The sequence below is a fragment of the Pseudonaja textilis genome, chromosome 2 (assembly GCF_049901715.1).
Source record: "Pseudonaja textilis isolate UNSWEBS1 chromosome 2, rPseTex1.2, whole genome shotgun sequence".
In the NCBI taxonomy this organism is placed as follows: domain Eukaryota; kingdom Metazoa; phylum Chordata; class Lepidosauria; order Squamata; family Elapidae; genus Pseudonaja; species Pseudonaja textilis.
The window spans coordinates 96,689,477-96,707,653 of NC_141991.1; the positions used below are offsets into that span (position 1 = coordinate 96,689,477).

At 36.7% G+C, this 18,177-nt stretch overlaps 1 protein-coding gene across 1 annotated transcript in view; it reads right to left on the minus strand.

Annotated features, from left to right (window-relative positions):
* Positions 1–18,177, minus strand: part of CACNA1A (calcium voltage-gated channel subunit alpha1 A) — a 345,788-nt gene that overhangs the window by 58,539 nt on the left and 269,072 nt on the right. The window contains exons 31-35 of the mRNA XM_087924614.1: positions 10,964–11,128; positions 10,123–10,233; positions 7,666–7,749; positions 1,068–1,184; positions 558–623 (exon numbers count right to left, since the gene is read on the minus strand). Coding sequence (XP_087780740.1) covers positions 558–623; positions 1,068–1,184; positions 7,666–7,749; positions 10,123–10,233; positions 10,964–11,128 — 543 coding nt within the window. The remainder of the gene's footprint in view (positions 1–557; positions 624–1,067; positions 1,185–7,665; positions 7,750–10,122; positions 10,234–10,963; positions 11,129–18,177) is intronic.

Here is an 18,177-nt window from a genome sequence, read left to right on the forward strand (position 1 = left end):
AGAGGGCTGGGGGCTAAATCATATGATGAATGGTTGCAGGAACTCGGTATGTCTAGTCTCATAAAGAGAAGGACTAGGGGTGACATGATAGCAGTCTTCTGTATTTGAGAGACTGTTACAGAGAAATGGGGGTCAATTATTTTCCAAAGCACCTGAGGGCAGAACAAGAAGTAAGAGACGGAAACTTATTAAGGAGAGATTCAACAAATAATTAAGGAGAAATTTCCAGACAGTGAGAATAATTAACCAGTGGAATGGCTTGCCTCTAGAAGTTGTTAATACTCCATCATTGGAGGTTTTTAAGAAGAGATTGGACACCCATTTGTCTTAAATGGTATAAAGTCTCCTGCTTGAGCAGGGGGTTGACTAGAAGACTACCAAGGTTCCTTCCAAGTCTGTTATTCTGTATTCTTCAGGACTCTCCACATAGCCTCCCACTGGGTGAGGTCTCTCAAATTCAAAATGCATAAAATAAAACCAATAGAGCTACCAATCCCAAGCCATCACACTGCTTCTGCAGCAAGCATAACAATACTCCACAGGAGATAGTGGCTTACCTGCATTCCTATAATGGCGTAGATAAAAAACAGCATTGCAATCAGCAAACACACATATGGAAGGGCCTAACAGAATGAAATAAAAACATTTATTTTCTAAATTTATTTTCTTTAAACAAGCACACTGGTTTTCCTGGGAATATGGCACTTTGCTTCTTACAAACTTTAGCCGTTCCCAAATTATCACTGCTGTTTTTTTTAATTCAATGCAGTAATAAAGCTATATTACTTTTTTTATTAATTCCTGTTGCAAACTACTATGACTACAAAAATTTTGCTATGACTGCTTTTATGTAAAAATATGAGAAAAATATTCATAAGATATAATTCCACTGGCACCATAATGAAGATCATATTTTAAAGTTACAGTTAATAGCTATAGATTGAATAGAAATGAAAGAAGCAGAGTTGTGAAGATGCCAGGTCTGGGTCCTTAGCTTTTATATCTTTGTATTTTTATTCTCTGTCCCAAACATCTTAAATTAGCAATTCAGTACCTTTGATCATTACCTTAAAAGATTGGACAAAGGTCCAGAGCAGAATGCGGATGGTATAGCCTTGTCGGAGCAGCTTAATGAGACGGGCAGCTCGAAACAGCCTAAGAAAACTCAGGTTGATGAAGTTGTTCTAGGGAGATGAAGAAAAATACACAAGCAAGATTAGAATGGGGTGCAGAAACCAAAGATCCAGGAACTGGTTAAGAAACAAATTCAAACCAACACTGCACTGGTTAGTAAAATTAATAATGGTAATTAAATAGCAAAGAAAGGAAGAGAGTAATCCATAGGTTAGTTATTAACACTATGATTGGTTCTGATTGGGTGTTTTTATTGTTTTAAATCTTACTTTACCAGATTTTTTTTAGCAACTAAAGGTCCTTGGACCGAAGTAAAAAATAAAGGAAAGGAATAGAAAGGAGGGTCACATCCAACCCCAAGTAATCAAATTGGAAAATCAGTGATAGCTCCTCAATACAAGTACGTATCTTATTAAATTATCCACAACCAAATGCTCTGATATTTTTTTATACATGTAGGTAGGTTTGCCATGTGGCTTCAAGTTATGTGTGTTTAGAATATCTAAACAAAAACAAGACAAGTGTTCTGAGAAAGAGACCACTTGAGGGAGGAGTGGAGAATGACAATTAAATATATAATGCTCTGGATGTAAAATGTGTCTGTTAGCCAATGAAGAAATAAGCTAGACATTTTTTGCTTCTGGCAAAGTAGAAAAAGGAATATACAGCTCTGAGTTTACCAGGATGCATTTTTACTTGTTTAACTTGACCCAGAACCACCGAGAGCTGTAAATATACAAAGAATATGAAGGTCAAGTTCAAGAACTTATGTTTTAGATCCACTTGAGATGGTTTAATATTTGAATCATATCTTTATTTGATGCATTATGGACTTTTGCTGGCTCACAAATTAATCATATGGGAACTGAATTTGCTGCATTAGATAAAAAGAAATATATAATGTAGCTTCAGTGATTATGATCATGGTTGACAATCCTGCTGATTCTAGTAGATCAAAAGACTTCTATAACGTTGCTTCATCGTGTGATATTATTGTATGTCCCTTTGGGTTTCTATGGAATATACATCCCATGACTAAATATAATTTTATAACAGGTGCTTCAGAGCCCATTATTACAGAAACAAACTTCCAATAAAACTGTACACACACAAAAAGACTAAGACACTACATATGTGATGTGGATGTTCAATATATATCTGACTTCGACTTCAAACAAAGATAAAAGAGTTGCCATGCAAGTTACACGGTAGACATTATAAGACATCTAGTATTTCAGGTGAAAATCTCTATGTAGCCAAGCTTTATTACTTCTCAAGAATCTATTTGCTACATATTGTGTCTCTGTGATTTTCAAGAAGGAACAAGTTCTTCCATCTTTAATTCACTGAGGAACAGGATTTTTGCTGTTATACAAGACGTAAGAATAGTATGACAGTATATAAAGGGAGTCACACAAATATTAAAACTTCCAGATCAGCATAAATTGGCTTTCATGCAGAAGGAATGAAAGACAGGCAGAGTAAATGTCATGCATGTTTATTGAGGAGAAGTATGGTCCACTCTGCTCATGAACCTTAAGAGTTTCCAGGTTATATAATAGCTACAGTCACTATTCAATAAGAACATTACAATGGACAGGGCATACTCATTTCTTCTAACAATCCCACTGTTAGTTTCACTCTCTCACACACAACCACATTTTTGCCTAATCTCCAAGTTAACACTGCCAAAATCTGATTTTACACCTTGAAGCTATGGTAGAATGTCAGCTTAGGGGGAAAATACTACATTGAAAACAACTGAGCTGATGACTTAATTGGGTAAAGACATGAGAAAAGTCGGGCCATGAGCTATAATTTAAAAAAATTACTTCTAGAAAGTAACTGACATGCAGACACCAACAGACAAACCAAATCATAAATCACATCTGAATATTAGTATATTAAATTATTTTTCCACATAGAAATAATTTTAATAATTTTAGTTACATTTGCATTAAATTACAAGAGTGTTCTCTAGAAAATTAATTCAATCAATGTTTAGTTTAAATTAAAGTGCTGTGTAACTTGCATGGCACTTAAGCAAACATGCTTGAATTCCTTAGAATATTTGCCTCTTTTAGTGAAATACACTTGGAAGCTCATACTGTATTTTCTCCCCTAAGATAAAATTCAGAAACTTAAACAACACTTCAACAGATTCCAGAATTGTGGAATTTGCATTTCTTGGACTTTGACACATTAAGTGCAGCAAGAATAACTCAAATTGCAATTACTAACCCTTGCAAGGTATGTATGTTTGTGTTAGATTTATAAACTGTTTCACTCCAGAGGGTCTCAGCAGGACACAAATTGATGAATGAGGAAGATATGAGGCCTTGTTTTGCCACACATTTTGCTTCTAAATGCTGCATTAAGGCACCTTTGTTCCTGGGCTCCATGACTATTATGATCTTTCTCAGATATTAGAGTTAACATATCATGTAAGTACAACATTTAAAGCCATCCAGAGGCTTTGATTGGAGCAGCAAGTAAATCTGGTAAAGAAAGAATCAAACAAATAAGGAATTTGTATATAGACTTTGTTTTAGACAGATGTCCATTTGGCATACAGCAAACTTGTTAACATTCCTATCTTATGCAGGGAAGAACAGCCCACTCTCCAAATCTGATTTATCTAAATACTTAGATAAGTATCAAAGGGATAGGCATCTTTTAAAAAAAAATTATCATAGTGTAAGCTTTTAATTGGTCTCTATCCACTTCATCATAAGTGTGAAAGGCAATTATAAAAGGCAAGCACATGCACATAGAAGGAACACATATAGATTAGGGATCTTCCTGTCATCAACTGGAGGAAATGCTGTTTGATGTCTGGGAAAGCAAAGATGACCTATATAATACAATTGCACAGAAATGAAAGGAAACAAAGGCAACAAAAATAACCCCAACTGGTCATTGTGCTGTGAAAAAGTTTCCTTCTGAGAACCTCTGGATTATAAAAGATGGTGGGAAGGTATCTCTGCTCCTTTGCAAGAGGAAAGGTAAGAACACCTCAGGAGCTGGAATTAGGCAAGAATTTACCAAAGCTTCAAAGGAAATGTTGCAAAAATAATTTTGCAGCATTTCCTTTGGAGCCTAAGCTGAGCTAACAGTTAAATGACTCAAATTACCCAATCACCACAGTTCTACCAAAAAGTCTTACCTGTTTTAATCTAGGATAAATAAAAATCATTGTTCTTCTGGTTGACCTATGGTACAAACCAGAGGGGGAACATTTCTGGGAGATCTTTCAAAAGTTCAGAAAGACAGAACACAGCACACCTCTGAGTTAGCTGACTGGGACAAGATTTAGCAATACTCTTTAGTTCCAGACGTACAGTACATAGACTTTATATGATGCTACTATAAACGACTTTCTCTTTAACCATATGGCCAGTAATCTATATCACAATGTTTTACTCAATAGCCTTTATGTAATGGCTTACGCATGGCTCAGATATTTGGGTTGGTTTGTCATCATTATGTGGATGACAGTTACCGTGGCTATATTTGATAATTATATTGTCACCAAGCCTGACTTTGGAAATACAAGGCAAGGTGTCCTTTAAGTTATGGAATTGGTGGAAGGAAATTCCAGATTAAAGTTGCCATGAGCATAGAAAGGAAATGTATTTTTATATCCAAAGATACTATATCATAGTATGCAATAGATTCTGATCTAACCATTCCACGTGAAGTATCTGCCAATTTTAAGCCAGGGGTTCTTACAATGAAAGTCAATGCTTCTACACTCAGTTTTCCTCTTGCATGAGTGAGCAGCGGTAGAGAATTTTGATGGTTTCCGCACATATTATTAATATTCAGATTGGAATGTTTATTTCAATGTTTAATACAGCTTATTAAAATGTGTGTTTTATGAGCTGCCTTTGAAAATATTTTGGAAGCTATGTCCAGCACAGAATATTGCAGCCAGATTGTTATTTAGAACTTTGGTACAAATTGTCCTTTTATTGTTCTTTATTCTCTTCAGAATCTCTGTTTCTGATCACAAATCAGGGGCCTGGCAACATGAGAAGGTTCCCTCAGGCATCTGACCCGAGATTTCATGAAAAAACTATCAGATTGTAAGCAAATTAATTTATTAGAACATTTTCCTTTAATGTAGGGGAATATACCAACAGAACCTTCAAGTCCATTTAACAAAATAACCAGCTGTGATTAATATGCATCCTCACTATTGGTCTGGATAGCATTCCATATTCTAGTTCAGTCAAAAATGCCTTGGCCAGCTTTAAACCAAGAGAATATATGATCCTGCCTTTTTGGTGAAAATATCAGTTCTAAATTTACTATTGCAATTTCACTTGGAGGCAATACAAAGTACACCTTAACAGAGGTCAATATGTTTTGGAACTACCTTTGTTAGGAAATCATTTGGCTCTCATTTTAATACTTTCAAATATGCTGCTTTGAAAGCATTTTTGGCCAGAAATGATCAATAAATAAATACTATTTTCAGGTATAGTTACATTCACTATTATGTCTTTAGGCTGAATAGTGTGCAGTATAATAGGGTAAATTTGTTTGAATTTTGCTTTGTAAAAGTCAGCTAAATTTCTAGAAAGTTCAGAGTGTCATCAAAATTTGAAGACAATTGATGTCCAGCACTAACTCTATGAGAAAATGGATTTTACAAAATGTTATTAAAAGTGTTTAGAGAAATACATTTTTATAAATTTATAATTCCTTGGGAGTTTGATTTGGCTTTGATAACCTTTTCAAGACCAACAACAATTTCTGCAATTACTTACAGCATTCTGAATTCATAGATTAACTAAAGCAATGCTTCCATCTGTAATCTCTTCCTTCTTTTGCAAAGTGTGTTTAAATAAACCTTTCAATTCTAAAGAAATGAATTATATCAAATTGCAAAATCTAGATTACACTTATTTTTGAAAAATCCTATTAGTATAGCTGTTTCCTTACCCCTGCTGATCTGGGCACATTCTTTATTTATAGAATCATGAACAAAATAAAACCCACCAAACTACTCTATAAATGCTCAGGTATGTGTATGCTTTCCCGCACACACAGTTTAATGAAAGGGAAGTAGTTAACCATATACACAAAGTTTTCAATTTGTCATTCTATTTTCCTAACCCTGAGCCTCATCTTTGTTGTGCTCTATATTTTGTAAGTTATTCAGAACCCAATTCCTCAGTTTCTCTGCAGATAATATAAATATGATGCTGATTACTAGCCCATGTTGGAAGTGTGCATTTTAATACTTGAAAAGCAAGTTGAGTCTGTTCTGGTGAGTTCTGGTGAGCAAGGTGAGTCTGTGACTAGTCCAGGGCTTTATTAGTATATCCCTCCGATGTGTAGGAATTCACATCATTTCCCCCACTATGATAGTAGAATATGCTCTGGATTTGGCAAAGGCAATAATGTACTGTCCCAGAATTTATAATCCGATATCCCTCCTTGCCCAAATCATGTAAACACACAGAAAAAGATCTGTTATTGATTTTTCCAGCATCTTTTTCTTCACTTCAAAACTATTAAGAGAAGTTGTTTGATCGTGAAACAGCATGGGGAAGAAATTGTGAGGGAGAAGTTTCATCTTGATTGAAATAAGAACATAGCCTAGCTCAGGAAAAGAACAGATATGAATACTTTCCCTTTTGTTTTTCCATGGGGTGAACATAGAAATGGCTGGATATTGAATAGGGAAATGAGAAAGATTCTTACTCCTGCTGATTTCAAAGAAACAGTTATAGGAAGATTTGGATATCTGTACCTCTATACCTTGGATTAACGGAATTACCCAAACACATCTGATATAAGTATCTAATAAAGCAATACCAAAACAGTCTTATTAATGAAGGTTGCATTAATCACCTTCCTCTATTGAGTATTTTGCATTCTTAGGAAATTAACTTCTTGCACTACACTAATAGTTCTGGTCTGGTCTGTTAGGTTGTCCTACTTGACAAATTTATATGCTAATTGCTCCTCAATATGTATATCTCTCTTTTGGAAAGTGCAAATTAATCCTAACCCTAATCTGCTCTTTGATTTCAATTGATCGCAAATTGCATATTAAAAGGACTTAACAATTAATAATAACCACATTAAAGAGTCAGATTAAGATTGGTGTAAGCACCTTTCTAGAGGGACATTGCCATCTTTATTCCAATGTAAATGGTCTTGTTTGAGCTCTTCTGATTTTATGCCAAAATAAAGGCCTTTAATAAAATGAGTACTCCTAAAGGTCAGAAATATTAGGGCCTACCTATATATTAACCTTTTAATGAAGAACTAAAAATGTGGAATTAATTGTTGACATCTTAAATTTGTTTTGGAGGAGGGGATACTATTAACAGGTGAATAAATAAGTCTCACAAAATTATCCTTGTACTATCTCCTATTTGGATTTTTCTGATTTCTCTCCTGTTGTGATCTCAGTTTAATATGGTGAATTTCTTGTGTGTCAATTTTTATTCCCCACTCCTTGCAAAATGCCTCCCTCCCCCAGAATGTCATGCTCACCAGTTTTGAACTTACCCCAAACTCTGTCACTAAGATGTCTGTGATGCTACCCAGAACTGTGACAAAATCAAAGATATTCCAGGCATCACGGAAATAATTCTATAAAGAAAGAACAAAACAAAGGACGAAAAGGAACAGCCACACAGCAGCAAACAGGTGACAACATTTAGTCACGACAGAAGCAACAATAACAAGAACAGAGGAATTTCCACTCTGGTTACCTTCTCCCCTAATAAGCTCTGGGTTATTTTTTTTAGTATACTCCAATTCTTACTATTCAAATTACAAGGGAACTTCCATTACCAAGGATTATTTGTATACATCCTTTTTTTCTGAAGTAATGGCTGTGTCACATACTCAGGTCACATACCCAGAAACCTATGGTATCTACCTATTGGTCATAAATTTGACTCAGCATATGAGAGTAGGGGAAAGCTTGCTTACAAAATGTGCTGGGTGAGCACCTGAAGCAACCCAGTGAAGCCAAGATACATATTCCTGTCTTGCAAGCAACCAGAAACTATGTACAATTTTCCTTAATTCCACTACATTTATCTATAGGACAGTCACATGAACGGCTATAAAATAAATACAACACACATGAGCTTAATAATATGATTGAACCTGGGCATTCCATTAAAGAAAAAAATGCTTAAAGGTTTCTAAAGTCTGACTAAGTAATGGCAAAACTGTTGATAAGTAAAATTTAGCTCATTGGAAAAGCAAATAGAAAGATGTTAGGATGAGTAAGATCTTAAACCAAGTAATTTTAGAGGGGAGAATAACCTCAATAGATACATAAAACATAGCAGTGAGGAATAGGAAGGTCATTTTCTAACCATCAAAAATGTAATACTGTGAATTATCATTGCTTAAGATACTATTAATTTAGTAGCATCAATTGCCTGAAGAGCTGGCAATCAAGAAGGTAAAGAGTGGGGAAAGATCAAAGGTTTAGTTATTACACATTGACCCTTATGCAGCAAGGAATACTTTGCGCTCTAAGCGTGTATTTTTGTTTCTTTAAAGGCAGGTTGGCCTTGTGGAATCTTATTTCCCTTGGGCAATTCTCACAATATTGATTGTAACAGATTTTTGTTCCTATCAAATTATGGTGATTTTATTTTCCTTTTAAATATCCACAGACACTAATGATATTTTTGGTTCAAGGTTTGCCCAGATATATTTTTTTCCAATTGAAAGCCAAGATCTTTACCATGGACTCAACATTGAAAACACGTACTTTGGGTTTTTTTTTAGCTTTTGCTCAAGTGGAAGGATCAACACCTTCATCAAGAATAGGCTAACAAACAATTAACATTTGCATGGGATGTTTTCAGTGTTCAGGTGACTATTATTTCTGAGGAGTTGTCTAGAAATCAATTAGTAATAACTATTTTTGAGATATGGAGCTACTTCTATCAAATAAATCTTATATTACAGCTGATAATTTTAAACATATTTTTATTTTAAATTAAAAGTGTTAATTGTAATTAAAAGCTTAAAAGCTAGAACTTGGATATATGAAGTGTATCTAATTAGATCTACACTAAGGGAAGCCAATCATTAGTCTGTTTTTCTATACCCCTAGTAAATTACAGATTATTCCAATGACCTTCAATGGCCAATTCCTGACATTCATGTAGCATTATATAGAACAGTGGTTGCCAACCAGTGGGTCAGGAACTACTGATGATCCACGAGAAAATTTTGGTGATCTGCAGAGAAATGCTACCCCAAAAGCACCCACAAAGCAATTAATCCAGGCTGGGCAGGAACACAAGGTTTGCATAGAGAACAACATGAGGTAGTGAGGGGAGGGGGGGAAGGGCAGGGGGGGAAACTTGCCCCACTCAGTCCCCGTGCCTCGGCTGGCCACTGGGCTGCTTCTTTCCGCCTTTTTGTTCTTCTGCTTTTGGCTGCACGCAAGGAAAGCAGCAAAATACTTTCTTTCTCTCCCCCAAACTCCACCAGAAATGCATCTTTGGGACCCTGCAAGGCATCCTGCTCCAAAAGGCTGCGCCAGCATGACAAGTCTCACAAAGACACAAAGTGGAGTTTGGGGGAGAGAAAGAAAGACTTCTGCTACTTCTGTCGCTTTCCTTGCATGAAGCCAAAAGTCTCTCCCCCTCACCCGAGCTGGAGACGGTATCCTGCGATCCCAAATAAAGAATGGTCAATTGGTAGGAAAACGGGGTGGGGAATTTTCCTGCAGACTTTTTTTGGGATTTTCCCAGGGTCTCTGGTCCGCGGGATTTAAAATTATGAGTTTGGTGGTTCCTGAGGTCCAAAAGGTTGGCGACCCCTGATATAGAAGACAATGCCTGAGAATCTAGAGAACCTATAGTGGGATAGATGCCTTAAATAGTTACCTTAAAAAAGGTGTAATGTATTTTTTCCTATTGTATGGTAGCGGAATGCTGCTTATATTTTACAGTGGAATTTGTATATTCTAGCCAGAGTGATACTTACCAGCACTCCAAAGGCAATGATTTTCAGAATACATTCCAAGGAGAACAGGGCAGTGAAGACAATGTTGAACATCCTTAATAAATTATCATAAAGACTTGTTGCATTGTAGAACTATTGAAGAGGGGGTATGAGGGAAAGACAAGAGAGAAAGACAGCACAATCATTAATTAAATTAGTGTGATCTGAACAATAATCTAAAAGTCTAGGACCCAAAGTAAGGTTTATATAATGAAGACTCAGGTTAGTCCACAGTTCAGGAATTAGTCAGCAGAATTAAGGGGAGATCAATAGGGTGAGATTAACCAGAGCTCAAATAATTATATAGGTGTGTGTGTGTGTGTGTGCACATCTGTTTGTGTGTGCATATACAGTATATGATATATGGGCAAGTCAAGATACATATGATATATATTCAGTGTAGAGGTGGTATTCAGCAGGTTCTGACCAGTTCTGGAGAACCGGTAACGGAAATTTTGAGTAGTTCAGAGAACTGGCAAATACTACCTCTGACTGGCCCCACCCTCATCTATTCTCTGCCTCCCGAGTCCTAGCTGATTGGCTGGGTCTTCTTTGGTTGCCCTGCACAGGAGAACAGAGCTGGAAAGCAGGTTAGTGGGGTGGGGAGGGAATGGGATTTTGCAGTAACCTTCCCCCAGGAGTGGGGAAGGATTGGAGAATTTACAATATCTTTCCCCTGGAGTGGGGTGGGAATGGAGATTTTACAGTATTCTTCCCCTGCCATGCCCACCAAGCCATGCCCATATAACCAGCAGTAAAAAAAAATTGAATCCCACTACTGATTCAATGTAGATAGTACCAATTCATAGCAATATCTACTTACTTTCATCATTAAGACAATGGTGTTCAGGGCAATCATGGCCATAATGGTGTATTCAAAAGGAGGGGAAACGACAAACTGCCACATTCGGTATTGAAAACTTTGCTTGTTTTGAGGCATGTGTCGGGTTAGTGGCTTGGCACTGATAGCAAAATCAATGCAAGCTCGCTGTGAAAAAAGGAAGAAACAAGAGTCAGGAATCTACAGTATTAAGTCTCCTTCAAGCAAAAAAAAAAAAAAAATGCTAAGGAAAGAAGTCCCAGGATGTATGTTACACTGAAAACTTTGGTGCAGCTACAAATACATTGCCTAATCTTATTGCCAAATTGCGTTAATGATTTAGTTTGTATTCCCCCCACTGCCTCCCTCATATTGCTGTCTTAAAATCATTTTTTTAATAAAAAGTTTTTTATTTTTATTTTTTTACACATCTCTTCACGTGAGCAACGTAGTTCCAGATTACAACATTTATGCATAGTCATAATTACATTTTCAACTTTCTTGTTTAACATCACATCAAGTCATCATCCATTATTCTAATCCTTGAATAAGTTTCCATTTCATATTTCAATTCATCAGTTCAATATCAAGATCATTTCATCTTCGCATATATTTTCAATTCTTTATCCCCTGTTATTTCCATTTTCAGCTTGCCACCTATTTATTTTACATTATACATTATTATCATCATTAACATTCTCAAGACCAATATATAGTAGACAATCAAAAAAGAGTAAAAATAAAATAAAACTAATATATTTAGGATCCACATGGTATATCCCCCAACCTATAATATAGCTTATATTTATTCCAGAGATATTCATTTAACAATTTCATATTTTTTCTTCATTTCCAGTTAGCCAAAGTTTACCTATATAATTTTAATAAGTTTTCATTCCCCTACTTTTAAGCATATGAATACTTTACATTCCAATATAATCCCTTCTAATTTATAATATTTTCTATTTTCTCATGTCCTTTATATAATCAATTACATTTTCTATTTCATATATGCACCAAAAAAGAGAAAGAAAAAGAGAAAATTAAATCTCACTTTTTGCTTTGACTTAACCAAATCTAACCTATAAGGTTTGTATAATTAGCATATTTTTCTCCCAGTTTGCCATGTTCTGTTTTTTAAAGTTTTTGCAGGTATTTATATTCAGCTTTGTTCAGGTATTTTCCCACATCATTATAGTTGTGCTTTTAAAGTTGTAGCGATGTTTCGGCAGAATCTCATCTGCCATCATCAGGCTTGTGTATTGTGTTCGTCTGTGAGTCAGGCTTCACAGCCATTTCTGTTTTAAATTTGGTGCTAGCCTACTGCTATGTTAGAATGGTTTTTTTCTTCATCCTGATTGGTTGGGAGTCTTGGTCTGTGTTTATTGGTCTTGGAGTTTGCTGTGTTCTGCTTGATTCGTGTTTCTAATATCTTCTGTCTGTTTTGTAGTGTTTTTTGATTGGCTGGCAACATTGTGTTTCCTGTATTGGAGGCTTTTAGTGAGGCTTGGCTGCACTAAATATAAATATATATTCTAAAACATGCAATATATATATATATAGATAGATAGATATAGATAGATATATTCTTATGTTTACATGGGTATTTATATGTATGGTATTTAGGTTTTTTCGGGTATTTTCCCACGTCTTAATAGTTGTGCTTTTAAAGTTATAGTGACGTATCGGCAGAATCTCATCTGCCATCCTCAGGCTTGTGTATTGGGCTCTTTTTAATCGTGTGTGTCAGGCTTGGCAGCCGTTTTTTGTTTGAATTTGGTACTGGCTTTCTGCTTTATTTGAATGGAATTTTGCCTCATCCTTATTGGCTGGGAGTCTAGGTCTGTGTTTATTGGTCTTTGAGTTGCTGTGTTCTTGATTAGTTGGCAACATTGTGTTTTGTGCATTGAGGTTTTTTAGTGCAACTTGGTTTCTTGTGAATGGCCGATAATTATTTATTAGGAAGCTAGGTTTTATTTGGGTAGCTGGCTGGGGTGTGTTTGGGCTGGAGGTATTGGGGGGGGGGTCTGTTTGTGTCCAGGTGCTTGCCTGGATTGTGGTATAGAGATTTTTTTGTTTGTGAGTGAGTGCAGGCTTCCAGATGGTTGATAGTCTGGTGGAGTCATCTCTTCTATTCATACTATTAGGCCACAAACAGACTCCCCCCAAGGGAAAAGTATATTTTTGAGGTTTGATGGCTAATAACTCTACTTTGTTTTGGAGTAGTACCATAAAATTATGTATCAATGGAAAGAGAATTTAATCAAGAATGTAATGCAACAAGGTTCTTCAATAATCTGCATTGTATGAAAAGTTATAGCCAAATAACCAGAAAAAGCACAACTTGCTTAGGTTGATATCAGGTGGCTTTCCTTCATCTGATGGTAGCCAATGAGCATGAGTGTTTAGAGAGCCAATCAGGTGTCATCTTGTTTTGGCAATGAGCCAATCAGATCACAGTAGATTCAGTTATTGATGTCATGTATTGAAGCTGAGAGGAGGACACTTGTCAGTGTGTTATGTGATTGCTATCAAGTTGGTTGGATTTTTTTGGTGTTCTTTCATTTAATAAGCTTGTAAAATGTAATAAAATTAAAGTAATGGTGCAAAGAATTGATTAGTTGCCCAGAAAGCGATGTAAAATAGTATTATTAAGTGGACAAGGCTATAGTTATAAAGAAATTAGAAGAAAAATTGGTGAAAACTTAACCAAAGGTGGCATTTCTAAGTTTTGAAGAGGTATAAGGAGACTCAGTCACTACAAAACCACATTGGTAAAGGCAGGAAAAGGTGCACAACAGCAAGTGATGATAGAAGAATTAAGAGACTGTGCCTATGTGGTAGAAGAAAATCATCTGGGTGTATACAAGAGGAAATGGCACAATGCAATGTGAAGTTGAGTGCAAGGATTGTCCAGTGCAGACTGTAGGAATTTGGCCTAAAATCTAGAATTCCATGAAAAAAGCCACTTTTATCTCTCAAACAAAGGTTGAAAAGACTAAACTAAGCTAAAACCCATGTTACCTGGACGGAGTAACAATGAGACAGTGACATTTGGAGTGATGAGACCAAAATCTCCCTGTTTGGTAGTGATGGCATAAAAATATACTGTGCCAGTCCAAGGATGGAAAAAAAATCATGGGAAGGTGATAGGCAAGACAGCAAAAGAACTAAAATTGTTCCCTTTTCATCTGTTACCATTTTTCAGAGTAGATGTTAAATCTTGTGGTCTTGAGTACGTGGTAGGTTTAAAAATAGCATTTCTCTCTTCTCCTTCTAGTCTGAAAAGTAAGTGTGTTGCTATTTGTAAAAACCAATTCACTCCTGCAGCCTGAACCAAAATGCCCATGGAGGGCAATGCAACATGATCAGAGGGTATGCACAAGCCAACAGCAGCCTAAAATGGTCAATAGGAATTGGGCAGATCTCAATACCCCTAGTATCATGGAAGAATCACGTATCATTTAGGAAGATTTATGTTTGAAGAAAAAAAAAATCTCTAACCACCTGAATATATTTCAGCAGCCTCTGTGTTAGGCTAGAAATGTCAGATATATCATGAAGATATGATGGTTAACAATGGTTGTGGCATCAGCAGTGAACCTTGAACAGCTCTATATTGCATCTGGGAACAATGCACCATTATGTCTATGGAGATTCTTAGTCATCCAGGTCATGTTTGTCCCAAAGGTGCTTTTTCAAAAAGCAAGTGGACTTTCTTGGTTCTTTTTTTAAAAAATGTTTGAGTTGAAGAAACTTCTTGGATGAGAAGCAAAATATTTCAAGGAAGAACACACAGAAAGTGTAATTGCCTTTTGAAACTTCACCTTAAGTAAATTTGTTTGCATTTTTCTTTTGAAGACATGAATACCACAATGGAGAGAAAGCAAGAATAAATGGTAATTAGTTCTTACAGGGTGGGATACGACAGGGTTAATTACCGTTTCGGGATTTATGAGCTTCCCTGCCCCACTGTGAGCCGCGTGCCTGTTAATCGTCATTAGCATGCTGCTGCCAAGAAGCAGCCTTTGAAACAGCCCACTTTTCTTGTTTTTTTAACTGCAGCTGTGCCTCGTTCGGCAGCTGAAGTTGAAAAATCAGGAAATAAAGGTCAGGTAAGAGCCCGGGTGGGCAGGTGGGCAAAAACATCAGCAGACAGAACCGGTTCTATGTCTGCTGCTCTTTAGAGCTACCGGTTCTACGGATTTCTATGTAAATGTATTTGTTTAGTTTTGGATTATTTGCCTCTCACCTATCCAGAACTAGTTTTCATGCTACCTCATCTTTCAGGTTCTCTTTTCCCCACCCCATTCTTGGAAATATTTGGTGCTTCTCCCTTCCTCTTCCCCAGCATGAGTGACCCAGGAAGGATCCAGGACTTTTCTACTGCTTCACTGATTGGTTACTGAAACTGAAGAATTCCTCCCTCCCACCAATCCAGAAAGCTGGAGGATGATTTTGTCTCCTCTTTCGGAGAAAACTGAAGGAGACGATAGGCAGAGAGAAAAGTCCAACATTATAATCTCCTGTTTAGGCACTTTTCTGTGTCCAGAAATCTTTCCCCCAAGGAGACGAGGAGGTGTCCAAAATATCTTGACAACCAACAGGTGATGAGGAAGTAATTCGTCCCAGTCCAAAACTTGTTGTCCCAGGGACAAGAAATGGAAAAGTGTCAATCCCATCCTGGGGATCAGAGGCAGATAGGACAGGAATGCTTTTTTACAGATTTGCCTATTATCCGCATCCAGATATTTGCTGGTGGATGCAGATGCAGTTCAGGTTCTCTTGGCAAAAATCCGTTCCCTGTTCCTCAAACCTGCTCCCTTCTCCTCAGAGTTCAAGTTGATAACTCCTGTAACCAGATTGCAAGGGCAGAGAAAGTTGAATTTCCAGCAGCAGTGGGTGATGGTGGTCAGCAGTTTGCAGTAGGAAGCCTTGGAAAATATAATGGTTTTTCAAGGAACTGGTGTACTACCTGAAGTTGTTGTAGAAAGGACATGACCCCAGGCTAGGAGAAAGTGAATTATATGAGGTGAAAGAACTGCACAGAATCCTTGAAACAAAGAAATGTAAACAGAAGAATAAACCAGGTTGTTACATGTGAATTCAGCCACAGGCAAGACTGTAGATAAATTGTTTTGCTGGTAGCTTACATAGCAATGATGGCATTGCTCTAAGATGGCATTCATCCTCTGGGTCTCATAAGTGAATTGTAGGTGATGCACTGAAGAAAAAAGTTAAGTTTAATACCTAATATTGGAAAAGATCATCCGAAAATAGCCTGTGATTAGAACACTTCTGTTAAAAATGAGATGACTAGGAACGCTTCAATGCCAGAATATGTAATAGAGAATCAGTCTCTGAAGACTTGCCAGGAGATGGAAGGAACCATTTTGGAAAACACTGATGACATGTTCATGCCCTATAGGTGGTAAACTAATTGTATAATCCATGGAAACTGTGACTCGAGGCTCCTTTAGAAAGGGGAGGCAATGCAACAGGCCAGCTAGTTTGTAGATAAAGTCCAGACATGGCAACAGCTGAGACAAGAAGATCCATAGGCATTAACATCTACTTGGACAAGAAAAATACTGGAGCAGAAAGTATGTGGCCTTTAGTCCCAAATGTTCTAATGACTAAGTTAAAAAGCTTCTCAAGGAAGGAGGAATATATAATCAGCCATTGTGATGCAATTCTCCCATTCCTAAGAAAAGGAAAGGTGAATTGGAAGTCTCTCCGAAGATCATGTGCCGAAGCCCATACATATGGGACTTTCATTCTGATGTGTGAATTTGTCTGGTGAAATGAAGAGGATGTCACTGGCTCTCAGAGGGTCAGATTGAGGCTACTATTGGAAGTGGGAACACAAAATGTTCAGACCGGAGAAAAGAACTGTGAGATGGGGGTGGTGGTGGTGTGTGACATGTGGAATAAACTATTCAGACATGTGTGAAAAAATATCAGCCTGTGGTATGAAAATTAAATTGGGATAATTATGCCCACCTGAATGTGTGAAAAGACTGTAGATACTCCAGGATCTTGTGGTCTGTTTGGAAATCAATGAGTTGTGAAGCTTCTTACAAGAGGTGTGCCAGCATTAAAAAGCATTTCTGATCACTAGGAATTCCTTGTTCAAAACATCACAATCCCTTTCTGGCTTCAGCAGCTGTCTAGATCAAAGGGTGCAAGGAAAGTCTTTGTTCAAAATCCTCAGATGTCTGGAGAACGATTGCCCTTAAATCAAAATCAGAAGCATCTGTTTGAACAACAAAGGCACATGATGGCAGAGGATAGGACAAGGAGGCAAAAGTCTGTTTGAATGAGGAACAAGCATGTTGAGCATCAAGATTCCACTTGAAATTATGCATGAGGCTTGAAAATTCCATTCTAAACAAGATGGGTGAAAAGCTTTTATATATGCTGCAAAATCATGGATCAATTGGTAATAAAATTCAAGAATCTTCCAAATTGATGCATCCCCTTGACTTTGTGGGTGTGTATACATACTCAAGGAGAGAACTGAATTCATTTTGATGAGATCCATTGCGATTCCCCCAGGAAAGTTGTGGAACCATCGATAATCCAAGAGACACAGGTCAATTTCTCCATTTTAGTATACACATCGCATAGGTAGAACTGGCCAAGTACACTATGGACCTTTTTAGTGTGAATAGTTGATCTTCAGAATAAATTAACAGGTCATCAAATAAACTTTAGTAAAGCAGTCCAGTATCTCATGAAAAATGTGGGATTTATAAACTTATTGATGGACATAAACTATATGTCTGTCTGAACTTTTCATATTTCATGGCAAAGAGAGCTAAATATACATATTCCATCTTCATGTAAATTAAACTACATTCTCTTCTGAGACTGAAACTGGCAAAAACAGTTTTTAAAAGTTCAGAAATGAGAGAGAACTAATGATGCTTAATGATTATAGAATTTAGGAGAACTAATCATGAAATTCAAAGAATTATTTTTCCTTTTGATAGAATGATGGCTGAGACACCCAACATTCAACTTAACATCAAGGTTTCCATTTCTTTAATGACATGAGAAAGCAGGTAATTTCTGTAGCCGCTTCCTCTTTGGAAAAGGCTTGGCACTAGGTCTGGAATTTTGGAGAGTCAAAGGCAGCATTTTTTCTCAAGAATATGTATGTTATGGATCTGAAGCAAATGCATCCCCAATGCTATAGAGGCATGTATAGAAGA